This window comes from Astatotilapia calliptera, chromosome 7, assembly GCF_964374335.1.
Source record: "Astatotilapia calliptera chromosome 7, fAstCal68.1, whole genome shotgun sequence".
NCBI classification, from domain to species: Eukaryota; Metazoa; Chordata; class Actinopteri; order Cichliformes; family Cichlidae; genus Astatotilapia; species Astatotilapia calliptera.
The window spans coordinates 47,005,208-47,027,834 of record NC_137428.1 but is presented as its reverse complement, the minus strand read 5'-3'; the positions used below and the strand labels follow the sequence as shown (position 1 = coordinate 47,027,834).

Sequence of the window (22,627 nt, the reverse complement as noted above, 5' to 3'; positions counted from 1 at the left end):
TTCCACTTATCGAATTCGGGGATGGGGCTCTTGCTCTCAGCAAGGCAGACGAGGTGTATCTGCTAATCTACAGGTAACATTAGACGGACAGATATTTGACCTAAAGGCATTTAAATAAGGTAATGTGCTATTTATCCTAAGGTGAGAAGTGGGAGCATCTAAACATGAAAGACTATAACAAAATGACTTAAACAGGTAAAATAAATAAATATATAGCTCAATTTAAAAAAAAAAAAAAAAAAAGTCTCAATCCTCCTACTCTTACTTTTATCTCTCAAACTCCAGATTCACATTTTTTCCATTAAACTTTGGTTTACTTTGACACATCTCTCTCTGGCCAGTCAGAAAGGAATCTGTGTATGAAAGAGGTCAGCTGACTTCCAGTTTGTTTGTGCATTAAGAAATGTTGTGGGAAAAAAGACATTTGAGCGATTCAAATTAAATATTAAAACAAATTCAAATATGAAATATCCAAATTCAGGTTATATTTGCACATATTTCCTCAGCCTGTACATACTTATAGAATATTCATAACATACTTCATACCGTGTACATTATAACATACCATAATAGACCCATTTCTGTAACATACTTGCATATCTATATTGTTGCTAATATATATTGTAATATATCTATATCACTAAAGCACTTCTGGATGGATGCAAACTGCATTTCGTTGCCCTGTACCTGTGCATGTGCAATGACAATAAAGTTGAATTCTATTCTATTCTACCCCATTAGCCAGTTTATAAAGTAATAACGGTTTTAACCTTGAGTGATCACTAGAGGGCGCTACAGTGTCATAAAATGTGTGCTGTGAGTTTATAAAGCAGCAAAACGGTAAAATGTTACCTGGAGCTCATCTGGGGACAGGATAGTGACAAATGTTGACTTCATTTCTGTGACTTCACTGTCTAAACCTTTAGTTTTATAAAAAAATAAAGCTCATCACTGTCTCATGTCTCCTGTCTGGTTGTTATAATACAGACAAGATCAGAGATACTGCATTTTTCTACAGTTATGTAACAGAAATGACATTAATTAAATTGCCATCCTCGCATTGTATTATTGAGTAATGAGCAACTTACTTAATATGAGGTCCAGCGCATACAGGGAGATAACATTAGTCAAATATGAGCCAAAAATAAAGACGATGATAATATTTGGAAAAACCAGATGCAAGACAAGAACAGCAAGAATTATGGAAATTTATTTGTATTATTTTAAATGTATCTTTTCGGATTAATCGTTTCAGTGTACCAGAAAGGAATCTGAAAGTACATCTGACATTCTTCGAGTTTCTCTGGGTTTGTTCCAGGAAGTTTAAAAAAACCAAACAAAAAGCAAAACTTTCAAATGTTCCAGTTCCAAAACAACTGATTAGAGTTGATTTAATCCCAGATTTGTTCAGAGTTAAACGAATGCTTTGTGAATGGAAAATAAGGCATCATTATTTAAGACTCTTAACGATTCAACGATTCAACATAGCAGTGGGTAAATAAAGAACATCTTAGTCCAGCAGAAGCAGAATGTGACCGTGCACATTTATCTTCATCTCACGCAGCAACGGGAGCAATGAATGGCTTGAAATGGAGCACGGGAAAGAGTCAATAAACAAGCATCGCACAGTGTTTATGCGGCAGTTCACTCATTCACAGCGGCACAGGTAAAGCTGAGTTCAAATTTCGGCCGTCTGCCCTATTTAAACGTTTTCTTCAAGATCGCTGAAATTTTAAAGCAGCAAAGTTAAACCACCATGAATTATGGTCTGTTAAGAATACACGCAGCCTATATTTAAAAGCTTACTTTAAATCTTTAAAGCTGCACTACAAACATCCTCAATCAGAATTACACATAATTCCATGTATGCTGTATTATGCTGTGCTGAAGTTAAATTTTGAATATCTTGAAATTACAGATTTATTTAAACCAAACATGACAGAACAGATTAGACCGACATGGTAATTGTATCATATAATAATGGATAGGATTTATATAGCGCTTTTCAAGGCACCCAAAGCGCTTAACAATACCACTATTCATTCACTCTCGCATTCACACACTGGTGGAGGCAGCTACGGTTGTACCCACAGCTGCCCTGGGGCAGACTGACAGAAGCGAGGCTGCCATATCGCGCCATTGGCCCCTCTGGCCAACACCAGTAGGCGGTAGGGTAAAGTGTCTTGCCCAAGGACACAACGACCAGGACAGAGAGCCCAGGGATCAAACCGGCAACCTTCCGGTTACAGATACGCTTCCCAACCCCCTGAGCCACGGTTGCCCCGCATATAAATAAGGTAGACATGAATGCATAATGACTGTTGGCCAATTAAAAGTATGACATTGTATTTTTTTGATGACACAGTATTGACATAATGGCTAATTAAAAAATGAATGGTTAGTAAAACTAATGATAAACTTTACCCAAGCAACATTGGTGCATGCTCAACCATCCAGGTAAGGAAATCCCAAAAAGTTAACTCTGTTCATCAGGACGTAGCATAAAATATGGAAATCCCAATGAAAGCAATGACTTCATTATCAAGACTGAAGCTCTCCTCACCTTAATGTCCAACTCGTATTTGTTTAATTCAGTTAAATTGTATTTATATAGAGCCAAATTACCACAGTGGTTGCATCAAGGCGCTTTATATTGTGAGGTAAAGACCCTACAATAATACAAAGAAGACCCCAGGAGTCACCGGACCCACTGTGTGCAAGGACTTGGCGACAGTGGGGAGGAAAAACTCCCTTTTAAAAGGAGAAACCAGGCTCAGGGAGGAGCAGCTGCCATTACTGGTTGGGGGGTGAAGGGAAAAGAATTCACTTCTGTCTGTCACAATATTTAATTAATCCTAAAACGTCTCAAATGAGGACATAACCAATGGAAACTATGACTTTAAACTGTAATCTTCCCTTTATTTTGATCAGTTTAATATATAAACAGCCATCTTTCTGTACAGTGTTTTTATAAGCTTACATTACAAAGTGTTTTAGTCAGGGTGGCAGCTTTATAATGGGAAACTTTTTGCTACCTTAACATAATTTTCATTATTTCCAAAAAATAGAATATTTTTCATGATGATCTGCATCACTTTGCAGCACCATTTTCAACCTTTCCTTTCCTTTATTAAAGGATGGTCCAGCGTATCCTGTTTTAAAGGAAGTATTGGAGGACACTCTGAAGTATCTTTCCTTAGTATTACTGTGCTTTCTAGGTTCCTAACTGAGTGACGTGACCTGGAAGTGTCTGCTTGGCGGCAATAATAAGCAAAATTTTCTACTTGACCGCAACCTTGATCTGTAGTTAGTCTGCAGCTCACTAATTTTTTCCTCTGTTGCAATCAACCTAGAGTGTCTAATATGATTCAGAGGAATGTGACTGTTCAAAACAGACTAGATTGTAAAGTCTCCACTTTTAGATCACCCCCGCCCCCACACACTCCCCCAGCTTCTCCCCGTATGATCCCCTGCTAAGTTAATTCGCTCCATCCTCTCTCCGTATCGTGCAATAGTCGTTAATTTGAGTGAGACGGGGCAGACCAAACAAACACACACAAAATGCGTTCCCAAATCTGTGGTCCAGATGTGCTCGGCACGTACCACAGCTGCACTAACATTGCTTTTCTGCAACAACATGGCCTGTCAATAACGTCAAATACTGCACCGGATGCACCCCCACCCCCAGAAACGTCTGTATCCCATCATCATCCTTTCCTCTTAAACATCCTCACATTCATCAGCTTGGGGTTATGAGGCTTGTGGCACGTGTGCCGCATTCCTGGGAGGTGATGCGAAACAGAAATGCATTAAATTCCAGATCTGGAATCCATCGCAGGGGGTGTACATGAGCGTGTGTGTGTGTGTAAATATGTCTGTGTATGAAGGGGTGTAGGGTAAAGTGGTTAACAGGTCTCATTGCTCTCTTGAGTATGAGAACATCCGAGTGTCTGAAATGTCTGAGGAATTCAAAATATACAGCATTTGAAGGTTTTAAGAATTCTGGGCATTTACAGCAAATGGGGCTCTCGCAAACCCCCTGGAGCCTGCGGAGGTTTGCGGAGCAGAAGCGTGCTGTTGGGACTGTAAAATAAAATGTCTGCAGAACATTCACTTTCTATCACAGTATCGCATGTGACTTTTCATGGACCCCAGGGGTGTGATGTGAGAGTATTAAGAGTTCAGGAAAGCATCTGGTGAGAGAGTAGACAAAAATAGCATATCGCAGCATCTTCACATTGTAGATCTCGAACGGATGATTAAAAGGTCCCCAGAGAATTCCTGTAAGGGTTGACTATGCAAGCAGATGTCTTCCCCTGCCTCATAAAAATGAAAAACACCAAAAGTGGGTCCAGAAGAGTGAGGAATTAACAGCAGCATTCCACTTCACAACAACTACAATAACTATTACTATTAAAAGGCTGTCTTTGCCTCCCTTTGAGACTTCACCTTCGACCTCATTTCACCTGCATGTCAACTTTCTTTTCCAACAGCGTGTTTTTTATCCCGCCGCATCGCCCTCCTGATATTTCACAATAGATTTCAGTTGGATTTGTGTAATGTGGGACTTTTAGGTTTCGTGAGGTTTAAGGATGCGAGGATTCGGAATCTGGGACAAAGGATCTGGCTCCAATCAGAGCATCAGACTGAGGTTGACTCTGCACCCACAGGAAGGCCAAACCCGAGGCCGCAGAGGACAACTCAAACCCATCTTTCTCAATTGTTCATACTAGATAAAAATATCTCCTGGCAATGCAAAGAGCCAAGCTAAAGGTGAGCCTTGTGCCACTCTGACCTTAAATTTGTGTTTTTACCAACATAGGTCAAAAGTTACTCGTAATACATGCAAGAGTTCATGAACCAGTCATCTTGCCTCCTGTAAATATTATGCAAATGGACATACAGATGAATACAGGTGTTTAAGCTGCACACCTGACACGAATACCAGCACTCAAATGCATGTACTTCCTGCCTGCAAACACGGAGGACACAAATGCAGCAAGCATGCAATTGTACCTAAATGTGCTACAGATAAGAAGAAGAAAAAACACCAATGCACGCACGCACAGGCAAAGTTTTAATTCAACTCAGTCAGAGGAAAACTATAACAGGGAAGCAGTGAGAAGTGACTGCTCGGCTGAGTGGTCCAACTCCATCGATGAGGAATGCTTTACGTGACAAGACCGCAAGACTTCAAAAGTCAGCATCTCATCTTCTTCCTCCCCCATGAACACAAAAGAATGTGTGGCAAGGCGCAAATATAAAACACAAGTGTTCCTGTTAAGAAAAAACCTACAACCCCCATGGACTGCACTGCACTCGTTCCAGCACATGAAGTTATTTCTTTTTTCCGTTGAAACCGTCTGACTTTTTATGACTAAGCCAAGTTTGGAGTTGGCCTCCAACCAAAGCATTGTTTACCAGCATCCGACTTAATTACAGCTTTATGAAATCATGCTAAAAATATCCAAGAGCAGCAGGCTCGAAGAAAAGAAGTCAACGAGTCAGCAGAGCTCTCCTTTACCAGGTGAAAGTCGTGCATGTGTGCGCGTCGGGGGTGGGGTTACCTGCACAGTACTGTCAGCATTTCTTTATTGATGACACACCCTTCCTCCAGGGTCATGAAGGTAAACATAGGGCTGCTATTTCAGACTGGAGAGGAACAGAAGCTGCTTTGTCCTCACACCCAAAAAGAAAAAAGAAACCACAACAGGAGAGCATGGCACTTAATCTTAACTTCTCAGGCTTTGAATGTGGAGCTCTGCCTCCAGCATCCTCACTGGCAGTTTATGTTGAACAAACGTTTGAGTAAATGTGACCTCCTCTCAAAAAAGATGCCATGTTTGTGTACATTTTTAATGAGCAATGATGAGGAAGCTGCTTTGAATGTGTAACAGTTACTTGACATTGAATGCTGTTCAACTACATCGAAGCTAGTTGAGGAAAAAGTAGGTTTTACATTTTTGAAATTGACAGTGTACGGTGATGTGAAGGTACAAAATCTTAACATACAAACGTTTTTTTTAAAAGCCACTGAGTTGTGTTTATTTCAACGATGGCTCATTTATTCAGAGGTCATCCAGAAAAATACAATGAACTACTTTGTTCTGGATAAAATGTAGAAAAGTCAGCTCAGCTACTGAATATAATGGCCACCAGTTTCAGCTTGCATAGCTCACAGGTAAAAGCTCGAGTCATGCAGAACAAGTCAGTGTTGTGTATTTGCATAAGGCTGTGGCGATGCTCATCCACGATGACAATGCTGCTGATTGAGCACCACCCTGCACTACACAAGGGTCCAGTGTGTTGCTTGTGCTGGCCTGATGAGTGCTTTGCCCAGTCGTTCACAGCCACCAGGATGAAAGAATAAAGAGAAGAAGGGTTCAGCTTAGAAGGAGAAGGGTACTTTTTGGGTTCAGGTATAATCCAAAAATAATTTAATTTAGTGTGCAGATAGTTAACTACATAGAAAAGGATTAAACTTATGTAAGCAAAATGTATGAATATTATTACCTCCACCGAGGAGGTTGTGTTTTTTGTAGTATTTGCATGAATGTGTGTCACTTTGTCAATCTGTAAACACCATAGCTCAAAAGGTTTTGAATGAATTTTAAAAAAACGTTGTAGGGGTGTAGAGTGGGGTCATGTTAACAGTCCATTATAATTTGCTTTACATCCACCAAGGTCTTTAAAGTCAACCGAATCATTTATTGGCTGAAAAATGACAAACAGCCTTTTAACTATGATTCTTACAACTGTGGTTTGTATAGTCGACATATATAAAGTACTGCATAAAGATTTAAAACATCAAATATGGGTATAAAATATCAAATTTCACATTTGACCTCTGACCTCTCCTTCAAAGTCTTTTTTTAAGGTACTTTTTGAGTATAGTTGATGAATTTGATTATAGCTTTGTTATGCACATTGCAATAACAGGTTATAACCTTCTAAGATTTTCAGTACATGCACTATGTTCCCGAATAAGTTCTTTTTTGGGAAGAAAATAAAAATGTGTCATATTATTATTAATTATCAGAAACTATGCGTTAAAAAAACACCTACTCACAATCGTTCCTCCACTAAATATCCTATGTTATATAAATATCCTATTTATGTTGTAACCTGTGAGAAATTAGCAATCAAAAGACAGTTTTATGTGATTCTGTGCAAAAATACAATCACATTATTATAATTAGGAATAATTCAAATAAAAGGTAAATGAACAGCATTTTCTCATCCTTCCAAAGTGCTTACCACTGCAAGCCACTTTCAGCCACTTACACTTTTCATCTAGTCACAGCCTTTCTTCACCTCACACACACTCACGCTGATGATACACTGGGGGTGTTTAAGGGGTTCAGTTTCTTGCCCAGATGCCAAAATATTTTATAGTTTTTTCAGTGAAAAGCACAAACATTCCACAAACTCATGAATTTCACATCATAACGTTATAAATTATGGACAGAACTTCCTGGTTGTGCGCCTGGCATTTAATGAACATAAGAATGATCTGGCCATGCCTGAATGAACCCATTAGGAACATTTATGTAACTGATAATAAAGCCTGAATGACAAAAAGAGAAATGAAGCCATAAATGTTATGTATTCCATGCGTGTAACAACCGTCACAGGCAATGAAACAACAGAGGTGAGGTAGTGCTCGAAAGAACACGTCTAGAAAAAATAAAAGTCCAAATGAAATCCACACGTTACACAATCCTTCTCTCCACTTCATTTGAAAGTCATGAAACATGTCTTAAACTATAAAGTTGTAATGAGGACAATATGACAGTAATCCTTTGGTTCCAAAACTACAGATTAACTCCCCAGTTCTAATGAGGTGTTATACAATCGCTTAGCTCGCTGGAGTGCCAGGTTCACATTTCAAATAGGCTGCATCACGCAGCGTGAGTGATGGTCAGCGATGCTGGCAAGATTTGCTGTTTTGATCCCTTATGGATTCAGCGTCGGGTGATGCTCGCTTCCTGCATGCAACGCTGGCGTGACAGCGATGACTCACGATGGCAGAATGCGATAAAGCAGGAAAGATCATTTCCAATTACACGATTAGCTTCGGAAGAATTACTATAGTAAACATGCTATTTTCAGAACACATTTTTGGGCCACTTGTGGGATATCCATCTCTCAGAATTGGAGAAGACAACGTGGAATAAAGCCCCGAAACATCTTGGAAATGCGATCTACATTTTCTCCACTTGTTGCCTTAGTGCAAAAATAAACAGGATAAACAAGGCAGCAAGGAGTACACACCAGTGAACCACAGCAGCATGACCACTCACAGATGCACGGATGTTCTGAGTAACTGATGATCTTATGATGACAGAACATGTGAAGTTAATCTGGACCCAATATTTAGTGTGTTGGATATGAGAGGAATGGGCTCGCCTGAGAGTCAAGCTGTTAAACCCAGGTGACTGGGTTTGAGCCAGTGCAGGGAAGCAAGACCATAAATCAGTATCACAGAATATTTTAAGATTCTGGCAGGATACCCCTGTGTTATTTATATTACTATTATTTTGGTATAAGTGGCCCTGTACAGAAGAATAGGTCATTCTTCTGTCAGGCCAATGTGGAAAATAAAACATGTTGTATCATAATAAAAAAAAAAGAAATTAAACATAAACCAAACCAATAAATATCATCCTCTTAAGCTTGTTCACAAAGGTTAAATACAGGATGTGTGATATAGTGTTTGGTTATGGTTGGTTACTGGGGGTTTTTTTTGGTGCTACCAGTTAGAGCAGAGATCTGAAGCTTTAAAAATGTGGACATACCCTTTCACAAACTGAAGGCACAAATTCATTTGTCCTCAGGAGAAACAGCTGTGATTAGGTTTGCCTCACCTGTTTTCCTGTCACTGTTTGCGGAAATGAAGCAAAACAAGTCCAATAAATTTTTATAAGTGAAATTGCAAACAGCAGACATGACTCTTTAGATAAATCTGTGGTCTCTTTTCTTCATTTCTATTCTGTTGTTGAGATATGTGAAACACTGATTTCATTTATGAAATAATAACCAGCACACTGGTACATGTGGTATACTCAGTGTTAGTTTGAGTATTTCTGAAATGGTAAAGCTTGTGAGGTAGTCCTGGTTTTGACCAGCAGTACTTAACAGTGGATGGGACACACACACACACACACACACACACACACACACACACACACACACACACACACACACACACACACACACACACACTCTAAGGAAAAGTTGATTAAGGAGTTGAAACATGTTCAAGGAATTCTAACTCAAGACTGACACAACTTAAAATTACAGTTGCTAAAATCTCACCACTAGATGTCAGTAAGTTGCAGATGCAGTCAACTGAATTTTGTTTTCTTAACCCTCCCATGTCAAGTACATAGCTACGGTGGACGCTGCAGGACTAACAACTCTATAAAACTTTGTGAAAGAATTCGGATTAAGTGTATGAGTCATGATGACTGATGATGTTAGACTGAGGTGAGCCACAGACAAAAAAATTCAGTTAGATGGAACTGGGATGTCCATCAATTTGTTGGAAAACACAATTACAAAATTCGTTTTTTTCTGTTCAATAAGCCCCAAAATGACTGACTGTACCTTTAAAGGCACAGCTTATGCTGCGGTGACACCTTCAACTCTGCTGTGTCTACTCAGAGTTAAACTGTGTCTGAGTGAAAATATATCTGAGTTTAATAACAACAGACAAGAAATGTTCAAGGTAAAAGAACTTTTCTCTTTTTTTTTTTTAACCTAGCAGGGATGAGGGGACGCCTATTGTTGAACAAAACAAGCGTCTCTGGCATTAAACTGAGACGTTTACAGAAAAACAGGACAAGTTCATGAATATTGTTTGAGTTCATAAAGCTGAAAGTAGCAGTAGCAAAAGAAAGAAAGAAAAAGAAACAATAACAATATGGCTCCACAATAGACTCCACCAGTGCACATGTTAGCAAAGCTGGTAAATAAACAACAACCCCCACCCACCCCCTTTAAATATTGCCAGAAATGTTTTTTTCTTTTCTTTTACCAAGAATGGCCTTAATACTCTGTCCTAGAAATATAGCTATGTTAAAAAAAAAAGCTGCAAATTTCACAACATTATTCAAGGAGGGAAGAAAAGCAGCTGAGAGTTGGAAAGGTTCAGTCTTCAACTCTTCACAAGAAAACAGCACCTGCAGAGTCAGAGACGATATTAAAACGCTCAAATGTTGCTCGGTGGTGGTTGTTTTGATACCGCGTGTGTCAGGCAACTAACAGGTGTGAATCTGTGAAATATTTTATCTGAATATTTGATCATAATTTGGTTCGTTAATGCCAGCTTGTTACAAAAGCATGCATGTCAGAGGTTGTTAGCACGAGCAACAGCTGTTTTGAAATCAAGCAGAAGCACGACGCCCGCGCTGACAACACAATGTTGTGTGAGATTTCTATAAATGTTTACAAGACTAAGAAGTAAGATATTTATTGGCCAATGGTGCAAATGTAAAATTTATCTGCGCGGTTGACAGCGTTGTTAATAAATATCAGTCAAGACTCTGCCAGCTGCTGAAGTTTCTGGCTCTCAAAGCCCACTTTCCATCCTACATCCCACCCATTGGAATTTTAGGAGTCTCCAAATGGATCCCTGACGAGGGAAAAAAGCTAATTTAGGTGTAGGGTGTTGTGGGATACATCTAAATACAACTAAATGACCACTGATGCAGGAGGTAAAATGAGCGACCCGTAAACACGATCGCTCAAGCTTTAAATTTTGTAGCGGTGTATGTTGATTCGTGTTAACATTGGAATAAAATTTAGCTTAGATCCACCAAGGTCTTCAAGACACAAAACCTTATAACTTAGAAACTACGATTCTTACTTCTTACATGCGGTGTGCATTATCAACAGAAAGTCCCATTTAAAGGTTTAAAATGTCACAAGTGACCTCTGACCTCTCCTTTACTGTCAGTAGATTGATCGGGGATAATAATGCTACACAGAACTATTTAAAATGATGTTTCTTCCTGTCATTGTTTGTATTGAGAGCGTGTAGGCATATGGGAAATAATATTTGGGGATCCTAAACATCATGTCATGTTGGACTGCTGACCTCTTCTTCAAGGTAAAACCTTCAACTTTTAAAATGTGTTTTATCTGTAAAAGTATGCTTACATTTTGCTGCTTTTCTGCTTGTTTTGCAACATTTAGGAAATGAAATCTAACATGATGAAAATGGATTAAACTGGTGACTCCATCAAATGGACCAATCTGTATGCAAGAAGGCTGTGTCGGGGAAAAAGGAATATAAACCAGAATTTTCTTTTATTTTTCTGAATTAAAGCAAAAAGTCTAGATTGTGAGTTTAATGTGATCCCTGTTTCCTTTTGGTGTAACTGAGTTTGACATCAAGCAACATGCTGAACAAAAGTTCCCAATCTGGAATGAATATTATGTAACATTTAAATGACCAGCTGTTTTATTTGGTACGTCATACTGGGAATGAGTTCTTTGGCCTTCAGAACCTGACTTCATTTTTTAACCATCCTAACAGATTTTGCTCCACATTCAGAATCAGAATCAGAATCAGACAGGGTTTTTTTTTTTTTTTTGCCAAATGTTGAGCAGGTTTACAACATTAGGAAATTGCTGCAGTACTTAGTGCAAAACATACTGTAAGACAACACTTAAATAAACATAAAAATAAGTGCTAAGCAGATAGATAAATACATGAATTTCCTGTAAAAGGTGCTCTGTTGGATTGAGATCTGGTAACTGTGGAGGCCATTTGAGTGCAGTGAACTCATTGTCATGTTTAAGAAACCAGTTTGTGATGATTTGATCTTTGTGACATGGTCCATTATCCTGCTGGAAGCACGCTGTCATAAAGATGAACACAGTCAGTACAAATACTCAATAAGCTGTGGTATTTAAATGGTGCTCAGTTGGTGCCCAAAGTGTGTCAATACAATATATCCCACACCACCAGGCAGGATGGATTCATGCATTCAAGTTGTTTATGTCATAGCATGACTCTGCCATCTCAATGTTGCAGCAGAAACTGAAACATATCCAACCAGCCATTGTTGTTCCAAATATTTGTTGTCCAATTTCATTGTGTTTGTGTGAAAGATGGCCTCAGTTTCCTGTTCTTAGCTGAAAGGGTTGGTCTTCTGCTGCTGTAGCCCATCGTCTAATTTAAGAGAAGAGGTGCTCTTCTTGTCACAGGCTGGGTCTCCGACCCAGCACTTTGAGTTTTCTTTGTATTGTTCTTATTTTTTGAGATGTTGTTAGTTTTGTGTTATTTCCTATTTGCCTTTAGTTTAGGCAGTTATTGTTCCTGGGTTTTCTGTTTGAGTTCTTGCATTATTCATCACGTATTTGGTATGTTAAGTTTGTATTGTCATGTCTAGTTTTAGTGTTTCCTGTTTTATTCTGACAGTGTCATGTGTTCTTTGGTCATTGTATTTAGTTTCACTCCTCCTGGTCCTGTCATTAGATTCATGTCAGTCAGCTGTTTCCTCATGTGTCTCCACTTCCCCTGATCACCTCATGTGTGTATTTAAGCCTTCTGTTTTCTGCATGTCATGGTCGGGTCGTCTGTTTATCTTACCACAGCCTCAGCCTGAGCTTCCACCATAGTCATAGTTACAGTCTTTGTCATAGTCTTTGTTTCTTAGTGGGTTTTTTTGTCAGTTTGCTTTAGGTTCCTGGTTTTAGCCCTGCAATCATCCAAATAAAGGATCGCTTTCTGTTTAAACTTACAACTCCTCGTCTTCATCTGCCTTTGGGTCCTGTTTCCATTCACATCGGCGCACCCCGCCGTAACACTTCTGCATATTTTGTTTGTAATGATTGATTGTTTGGGTTAATTTCACCCGGTCGTGGCCCTCTGAACACTCTCATCTCATCTCTGGCATCATATTTTCTCTTCTTCCAGGCCGTTTTCTATAAACCTTATAGATGCTTATGTGGGGAAAATCCCAGTAGATTCAGTAACACTCAGACCAACCCGTCACTTTAGGAGCGACCTAAATCAATACTCATGTTAACTAAAAGTTGAACAGGGATACATAACAAAGTGCCAGGTGAGGTGATTTGAAATGAACCAAGCTACATTATCCATTAATGTAGCTTGGTTTTTTTTTCTTGCTTTATTGGCTAGGCAGACAAAAAACTGGAAAAATAAGTCATTAAATGCTACTGAAAAAACAAAACAAAAAATGAAATGGAAGATATGGATTTGTGGACAGGTGTGTTTTAGACACATAACAAGTTGAAAGTATCTATAACTGATTGATTGATTGTAATCTGTGTAATCTGTGTGTCTGTTTTCCAAACAGAAAAAACCCCTCATATAATAACTTTCTGTTTGTTGGAAAGGAACAAGAAGGAAAGTAAGGGCCCCACATTTAGGAAAGCACAATTCCAGGAAGAAGGCTATTGCATACCAGAGCAAATAAAGAGTTAATAAAATTCCTACAGTGCCTGCCCTTTTATCTCAGTAGTAATAAAAAAAGAGTGAAAGAAGTAACTATGAATAGACCATGAATATCACATAATGGATGTCTGCCAAAAGTGAGCTCACACTGTGTTCTACTGACCCTTGGCTGTGGAAGTATATCAGATTCACCCGTCTCCAAACCAAACACTACACTGTCTTTGAACTTGTCAAAATGTATTAATGAACAACAACAACAACAACAAACTGATTTGGATTAGTACACTTTGTTTTGGAAATTCTGCAGCAGGAAATGCGCCAACAGCTTGCAAAGCAAATAAAGTACAACTAATTTAAGAACGGGAAGGGATCACGTTGAAACAGATCACTGACTCATCTTTTGGCCCATGAAAGCTGCAGTGGCGTTGCCATGACACCACAGTGTACATGTATTCTTGGCATCTAAACTCCGATAGACCACAAAGCTGACACCTGACAGCGGTACTAAGCTTCTAAAAAGTTACATCAGCTGCTTGCAGGTCAATACATGTTGAAGGCAAGATATTATGAACAAACTGGGAAGAACTTTTAATCTACTACTACTAATACAGTTCATCAAAAGACGCAGAGAAAATAGAAAATGTCTTCACTGCTTTTAAAAGAAGCTTGTTTGTCATAGTTTATTAAACAGAGTCACTGTTGAATATTTGTTTAGTACTGTGCTATAGCTTTTAGTAGGGTAGTATTGCAGTATTATATTATACTAGGGAATTTAGAAATTATATCTCCTAACTTTCTCTATAAAAAGGTACTTTTTGCAATTACCCAATGCAAATTTCAACTAAATAAAATTCACCACTAAAGGGCAGCGTTTCACCAAAAACATATATTATAAACTGCTGTGGGAAAAATTTAAACGCAGCATTTATTTTGAGATCCGGTGCAAACTGTTTGGTAGATAGCTATGAAGCACAAACTGTCTACTCCAGTGGAAAGCTCCCCTGACACTTTCATTTTTAGAATTGTACCTTTTTTTTTTGTAAATCCCCAAAAGTTGATTCTGGACGAGGCATTTTCAGTGGAAGAAATGTTTTGTCACTCATCCAACTGACTTCTTCAGTCTCCACTAAGTCACTTGGATGAGCGACGAAACGTTTCTCCCACTGAAAACGTTACATCCAGAAGAACAAAATCAACTTTGGCCCCACAGGAGTTAGTGTAAGAGCTGGAGTTGGAATAACATTCTCTTACCATTATTTGCTGTCCCATTTATTAGAACATCTGTCCTTCCACACTAATGTCAGTTTATTTGTAAAATCCTCACATACTGTATATGGGTTTTAAAAATAAGTAGAAAAGAAAAATAAGATACTGTACGCCTACCCTAGATATAATAATCTTAGGCTTGATCTTTACATGTTGTATTTAGAAACAAGAAAACTTCTACACCCATTGCTCTTAACCCGCCACAGCAAGTTTCAGGTTAGCACAATATATGCAGCTGTTGAAACACAAGCAACAGCAAAGACGATAAACTTCTATGGGGGATACAGGAACAAGGCCTCTAGAACACAGCACAGATGATTCATTTTACCACACCTTCTTTTTAAGCCTGTTGTTGCCACGACCACAGGAGGTGCAGTTTCAGTTTCTGCGGGTAATAAGCCTGTGTACATACAACACATAGTCGGAACCACAATTGGACCCAGAAGAAAGACAGATGCATGCGTTCATGCATTGGCTTTACAATTTTCAATACTACTTGTATTGTGATCATTTATTTAAGTATTTGCACCATCAGGGTGTGCCAACAAAAAGGCAGCTCAGCTTAGAGAGAAAATAAACAGTAATCTACACACAGTCCGTGTTTATTGGCTTCAAATCTTGACATTTCCACAGTTTTTAACATCGCGTTTCTCCAGCCTGGGAGCACACCACCAAAACCTACAGTGCCATTAGCCACGCACTGTACTTTTTAAAAAAAAATTACTGTGGGGACATAAAGGCCCATCAAACAACTGAACATCTGGCCTACTTTGCTTGTGGCGAAGGCATTTATAGTTGAGTTAACAGAATCGGTTCTTTCAAGGATGTAAAATTGGCGCACTGTGAGGCAGTTACTCATTCTTTTTTTTAAGGATGCTCCAAACTAGCCACTAAAGAGATCATTACTCAAATGTTTTACATGGAAGAAAAGGACAGGCTGCCAAAAAGACGTGTAAGGCAGTTTACGGGCAGTATTTTCTGTGGAAGGGAGTGAACTCCCTTTTCCTGGACTTTGGCTTGTGTTAAAAATAGTGCGTGTTGTAGAAATGCACTGCAATCAGAAATAGATCAAATCCATAGAAGCATGGTGTGGGTTGTGATATGTAACATCGAGTCAAGTCGAGCTGATTTTAAGTTTAATATTGTAGTAAATTAAATAATAAATTTAATAGCTAACCTTAGCCGTTAGCTCGTATCATTTTTTCACATTGCACCGCTAATTAATGAAGCATTTTATGGTTTCTGATCATTCAACATAGAGTACATGCCTGGCAGCTACATCCCCAATCTGGAGGCCTAACCAAGTTTTTTTTTTCTTTATTTTGGTAATTTGCAGTTTTGATGCAAAGATCGGCCTCTTAAATATCTGAAAACGTTAGCTGTAGCGGACAGAGATCGAAAAACATGTTTAACCTTTATACACTTCGTTAATTAGGATGCCTGCAAGCAGCTACCAGTGATTGAGAGCAGCACTTTGAACGATTTAAGAGATCACTTGGAAGTGCACAAAAGCACACTCTTCTTTCCTAAATTGCCACACTGCATGTGGTTGCCATAACAGCACAGCGCTAATTTACACATGGTTAGCTTTTTTCAGCTATTTAAAACTAACAGATGGCTCGCTAACACTCAAACGGAGTCATCCAACACACACATTTCAATTTATTTCAGTTATTAACACATTTAAACCCAAAATAACTGCCTTAAAGCATGCAAGACCACAGAGTGTCCTCTGTTAACCCCTCTAAACAACCGATTCCTTCACAGTTGCTGAAAGAAAAGACCAAAAATATGTAAATGGACTTGCAAACAAGTCTTCCATTTACACAATCAAATACAAACCTTTGACAGAGAGAAGCAATGTAGTTAGGTCAATTTGCAAAACCCCTGAAATGCAAAAAATTCTTTCAACACTTTCTCAAAGAGAGAGGTGGGGGGTGGAGTAATAAATCAGAATTATGTAAGTATCTATTAGTCACGCTATTTGCGGACTGCTGTGTCGATTATAGTCTCTATCTACGTGTTTTTGGTCTGACTGACTGTACATGTGGGGTGGATGGGGTTGACATGAACTGTCCCACAGTCCCTCCCACTGGGTATGGCATTCAGGTGCAACTCCCTCCCTTCTACTATAAAGCCTCTCATGTTAGCAGCATAAACTTCAGACTTCAACTCATGGTAAAGTCTTTACAGCTTTCACCAAAAACAACAACAACAAAAAAAACCACACAGCTAAAGTAGTAAAGAACAAACTTGGATGTGCACCATTAATTTTGTACATCACAACACAAACTAGAGCCAGAGGTAAGTGAATTTGTCGCTGATTTCTATTTGAGTAAGTTTTGTAAAGAATTTAAATTCTGCAAAATTGGTGAAAAAATTCTGAATCACTGGAAGAAAATATTTTATTTATTTATGCTGTTCTGTGCAGAAAACTCCACATGTTACTGCAATAATGTGTCTAAAAGAGCTTCATCGTTCAGATGTTGTGGTAATAGATAAGGCATGACCGCTTCAGTGCCATTTCTGTCTGTTTACCATTGGCAGCTCCCAGCCAACATGAGATTATCTCTGCACACCATCATCTGCTGCTGTGTTTTCACCACAGTCCTGCCATTGGTAAAAGGGGCCACAGGAGAGACCAACGCCAGCCTGAGAAAAAGGTAAGCTCTCAGAACATTGTGTTCATTCTACATTCATCTAGTAGAATAAGAAGCCCACTGTTGGTAACACAAGGAACTTTTATGCCAAGTAGATTCTGAATTTTAGTTTTTTCTTGACATAAGGGATTATTAAGCCAATAATGATAGATATATGTTTTTTTTTTTACTTGAATATAGTATAGCTACATCAGCACTACATTTCATAATGGGCAAAGTTGTAGTGTCTTCAGTGGACACTGTCTCTGAATGTCTTTGACATTTATTCATTGCAATTTCCTTTTACTCACTACATGTACGTGTGTATGAACATATTTAGATTGTATAAAGTGCTTTGAGTGGTTGAGTAGAGTAGAAAAGTGCTATATATATATCACTTAACATCAGTGATAATGTGACAGAGTTGAAGTTTTGTGGTTAACTACCTGTTTGATCTTTGTGGCAGGTCTAGAGTATGGCTGCAGAGCCATATGAAGAGAGACTTGCGCAGTCGCTTAGTGACAGGCGATGACCAACATTTTGGTGGACCGCAGCAGGACAGGCTTGCCAAAACTCTCCCAACCCCATCAAGGTAACAAGAAACATTGGATTGGTGACCTAGAGTCACATAGTCATTCAGTGTGCTCCTAGTTATTTTCCTACTTAGAATACCCCCATGGCTGTCATTTATGAGAGGTGTTCAAATTTTAAAAGTGTTAAAATTCAGAATTTTGAAGCATCTATTTTTGTTCAAGACGCTACAAATGAAGTCTGAAAATGATCCATTCTCTACTGGATAAAACATGCAAAAATCTAGATATGAAACATTTTGGATTTTACACACTGTGAACATATTATGTGTTGCCAAGCTAGACTTAACAGCACCTCTAAAGCAGTAAATCTTCCCCTTTTTTCCAGCTTTGGCCCAAATATAAGGTCCAGGAGGTCAACGTCAAGTCAGTCTGGTTGCCTCCTAATCACATGTATATACCACGACTTGTTCTACCGATTGAGCCTGACAAAGAAGAACGCTCAAACAGACACCACTGCTCCTAAATCAAAGATGGGACCGGGTGGCTTTGGACGTCGCCGCCGCTCACTTCTGGATGCCACTCAGCTCATCCTCGAGACAGGAACGCATAGATGGAGCACGGAAACTGGTCAGCGAGTCAGCAACCCCAAAAGCACCCACATGGTGGCCTAGGGCAGGCATGAGAAAGCAAAGGAGAGTCCCTGTTGGGGTTATGTGAGCACTGCAGATGAAGATTAGTCCACGCAGAACTTTTATTCCACAGATTCGGCGCTAGATATAGCGAAAGACTGGCTGCTACATCTGCACAGCCCATCGGAGGAAGCTCAAACCACTCTGGATGAAAGGAAGATTGAAATAAATCAAACTGAGACGTTTGTGTGCACATGCTTAGGTTCAGGTTTCAGTGTCTCTGAACAAGTGTTTGATTTATTGATGAATTCAAGCCAGACCTATGGGACTTGACAAGAATGTCTGTCTCTTCTTCAGCATCCAAAGCGAGCTTGGCAGCTGAGACAGAAGACAATTCATGTGGATCTTCTCCGAAACACAAAGCTTGGAGGAACACATTCTGCAACAAGGGAGCCTTTTTATTTTACTTTTTCTTCAAGGAATCAGCATTACTGGGCCCCAAACTATCAAATGCAGAATCCTCACAAAACTGAACTGAATGTATCGAATTGCTTGTTAGCTACAATTTTTATATATAGATAAACATATAAAATATGTACCTTATATGTTAAAATATGAAAGACTACCTTATAATGTATGCAACTATAATTTCCAACAACAAAACTACATATTAAACATCTTTAGTTTAACTTCAGTGAAGTATCTGATGTATCTGAAATGTGTCAATTTTTTTGTTTTGCTTTTTTATTTCTATGTATGTATCTAAACAATGAGTTGTACCATTTGCCTTCACTTGATTACACCTTTTTGGAACTTACTCATATTTAACATGTCTTATGCATATTTATCTGCACCTGAAGCAAAGCAGGCCTTTTAGTTTGGGGCTGAGCTTTCACTTAAAGGGAAGGAGAAGGATTGATGAGCTGATGAAAGTGCTGTGCTGCCATCTAGCTTTGCAGCAGGCTTATGTGTAACAAATGCAGGCCAAGCCATTTCAAAGCATCTACTTTGGTGTGTTAAATGTTAGGTTTATCGCCTCCTATATTTGAATGTTATAAATCATAATCATTTGCTCACAATTCAGCTGAAATTACTTGAAAAGGTATTACTGAACCAGATTAATGTCTTGCTTCGAATACCAGGAACTGTAATAATTTTCAGTAATAAATGAACAAATAAAACAATAAAATAAACTTGAAGAAACCTTTCTTCTGTGATCCACATCAATTATTTACCTTGTGTGTGTCTGTGTGTGCGTGTGTGTGCGTTCGTGTTAGGGGGAAACACATGGCGTGTCCCTTGTCATTTAAGGATTGCGTGTGCTGTTTAATAAAATTAAACTCTGAGTCATATTGAGAGCAAAATATGTGACCCAGTGGTTTACATTCCATTCTAAAAATAGCACTACTCATCACCTGCACTGTCTCAAGAAACACATGTACTAAAATTACATTTGTATTGGGTAAACATGTTGCTCGGATTGAGTAAGTTCGACCTCTCGGGACAATAAATTACGTTTTGGCACAAATGTGACAGTCCAAGTTCTGCTTAATGGAGAGGAGAGTGGTGTGCTCTTTTATATATTAGAAACACTTACATGAGGGCTAGAAAGATATAATCACTGTGGAATGTGACCCCCAACCCACACACACACACACACACACGCACCTCCCTGTATGCTGAGTGGTCACAGTGCCCTAAAATGATAAACAGATTTGACATAAATGACATAAATTTGACATAAAAACATCAACTTCCCCTCTAGGAGGATTAAATGCTACGATGGTCTCTGGCTTTGCTATGGGTTTGTTTGCAAAGAATCCTACAAACATTTGAAATATTCAATTATAAAAAGCTCATATTTCACCCATTGCTGTTGCCTGTGTTATTTAATGTGCAAGTAATGAACAAATGGCACACAGACATGTGAAGTTTTCTTTCTCTTGTCAAGTCCAGTAAAGAACTATCAGTCCACAAAATAAAGATGTTGGAGTGGTTCATCAACATATTGCATGTGCAGTATCTTGAAAATGGTCAAAGTACACCCTTTCATTTCTAAGGATTTACATATCAGGACATACAGTAAAAGCCAAATTGCAGAAGCTGTGTATGCAAAACTAAGCTGCTGCCATAGGAATTCAAAGCTTAGGTAACAACCAGGTGCTGTTAATCAAGTGCACCAAATTAACTGATCAACAGCAAGTTTGAGTGCCTCAATAAAAACACAGACATGCCGTCAGTTTGCTGTGGAGCATTGAGGTACATGTTAATACGTTAAAACGTTACTCATCCAAGTGACTTCCTCAGTCTCAGCTGACTGCAGGTTTTGCCCAATCTTATAAACACTACCTTTGCACGATGACTGAAACCAGCCCACTGAAGGAACATTGGGCTGTGAGGTCAGTTCTTTGATCATTGATATGCACATTTTCACGAGTACTACTTACAGAGTTGGGGAATGGCTGCAGTCAGAGCATTGTAAGATGGTGAAAGATGTCTTTCCCTTTTCACATAAATGGCCTCCTTGACTCTCTGCTCAAACCAGCATTCCTCCCTGTCCAGGGTATATACATCCTCATCACTGAATGAGTGGCCCTGGCCTGTAGGTGTAGACAGACTGCGGAGTCCTGGCCTGATGAGTTAGCTCTTCTGTGTTATGACATCTCGTCAGGCCAGGACTCTGCATTTATGCTAGTTTGAGTCATTATGCACATGTACTGTTTTTCCCACTGAAAATGCTACATCCAGATGAACAGAATACATTTTGGGGGATTTCCTTATCTGGAAGATAGAGCATGCATCAGGACACTCGACTTTTCTAGTGCATACAATACCATCAGGCGAACCCTCCTGGGTCATAAGCTGACAGGAATGCAAGTGGATACCTCTCTTGTGACCTGGATTATTGATTACCTGACACGAAGACCACAATATGTGTCTTCAACATTGTGTGTGTCTGACAAGATGATCAGCAACACGAGGCCACCACAAGGTAGCGTCCTCTCCTTTCCTCTTCAGCCTCTACACCAGCGGTCCCCAACCTTTTTTGCGCCACGGACCGGTTTATGCCCGACAGTATTTTCACGGACCGGCCTTTAAGGTGTCGCGGATAAATACAACAAAATAAAACTAGTACCGGTACCGAACAAAAGAAGGTTTATTCATAACACACGTGAAAAGACCCAGGAAAACCGAGTAAACGATAAAAACGATAACAAAATAACACTGAAAACCGATAAAACCCCTGAAAACCATACATTTCACACCTGAGCCTCAACTCTCGCGGCCCGGTACCAAACGACTCACGGACCGGTACCGGTCCGAGGCCCGGGGGTTGGGGACCGCTGCTCTACACCACAGACTGCAGCCACTACACAGAGACCTGCCATCTTCAGAAGTTTTCTTATTACTCTGCAGTGGTTGGATGCATCAGTGAGGGTGATGAGTCAGAGTACCGGGCTGTGGTTGACCCATTTGTCACATGGTGTGAGCAGAATCATCTGCAGCTCAACGTGACAAAGACCGAAAAATTGATCATAAATACCTTGGAGAACACATAGATAATAAACTGGACTGGGACCTTAAGTGCATGAACGCATGTCTGCAAATGTGAATGAAGTGAAGCAACGCTGAAAAGATGAGTGAGCCAAGTTTTCTCCACAACAATCTGAGAGACTGATATGTCATACAGAAAATGATTACTTCAGCTTATTTGTGCTAAAGGTGGGTCTACAAGCTATTAACAGATGGGCAACATGATGCTATGTCAACACAAGACAACCCCGAGTCTCCACTTTTGTGTTAAAAGTTCGGACTTCAAACTTTATACCAGTTTTTAAATTGTGTTGATAAGCTACGTAAAACCAGTTATGCTAAAAATGTACATAATGTTTTTCCTGAATACTATCTTTATGTTTACTGCAGGAAGAAACTGTAAAAACAGCGTTTTCTAAAGAGAGCGCTCGAAAGTGATACACCTCCTGCTTTCAGGTCTGCAGGTATCAGGCTTATAATGTTTCATTTATCTTATAGTGGACAGAAATTATTGTTTGAAGTGGCAAAATCCTCAATCCTGATTGAGGTTGTCATGAATAAATTATGACAACCTCAATCAGGATTTTTTTCTTAAGT

At 39.2% G+C, this 22,627-nt stretch overlaps 1 protein-coding gene and 1 long non-coding RNA gene across 3 annotated transcripts in view; one reads left to right on the top strand and one right to left on the bottom strand.

The window, feature by feature from the left end:
- Positions 1–22,627, bottom strand: part of LOC145429753 (uncharacterized) — a 170,887-nt gene that overhangs the window by 12,071 nt on the left and 136,189 nt on the right. The window contains exon 1 of one of the 2 annotated variants that reach the window (XR_013910042.1): positions 20,944–20,979. The exons of the other annotated variant lie outside the window; for it this stretch is intronic. This is a non-coding gene — a long non-coding RNA (uncharacterized LOC145429753). Of the gene's footprint in view, positions 1–20,943; positions 20,980–22,627 lie in introns of those variants that run through there. 2 annotated transcript variants of the gene reach the window in all.
- Positions 16,849–19,699, top strand: admb (adrenomedullin b). Its single transcript, XM_026175060.2, has 4 exons — positions 16,849–16,999; positions 17,243–17,358; positions 17,801–17,926; positions 18,253–19,699. The coding sequence occupies exons 2-4, from the start codon at positions 17,255–17,257 to the stop codon at positions 18,536–18,538; spliced, it is 516 nt and encodes a 171-aa protein (XP_026030845.2). The 5' UTR covers positions 16,849–16,999; positions 17,243–17,254; the 3' UTR covers positions 18,539–19,699.

Coding starts and splice junctions, on each gene's coding strand:
- admb (XM_026175060.2), top strand. CDS start 17,255: ATGAGATTATCTCTGCACACCATCATCTGCTGCTGTGTTTTCACCACA. Junction 17,359..17,800: donor AACGCCAGCCTGAGAAAAAG/GTAAGCTCTCAG, acceptor TCTTTGTGGCAG/GTCTAGAGTATGGCTGCAGA. Junction 17,927..18,252: donor ACTCTCCCAACCCCATCAAG/GTAACAAGAAAC, acceptor CCTTTTTTCCAG/CTTTGGCCCAAATATAAGGT.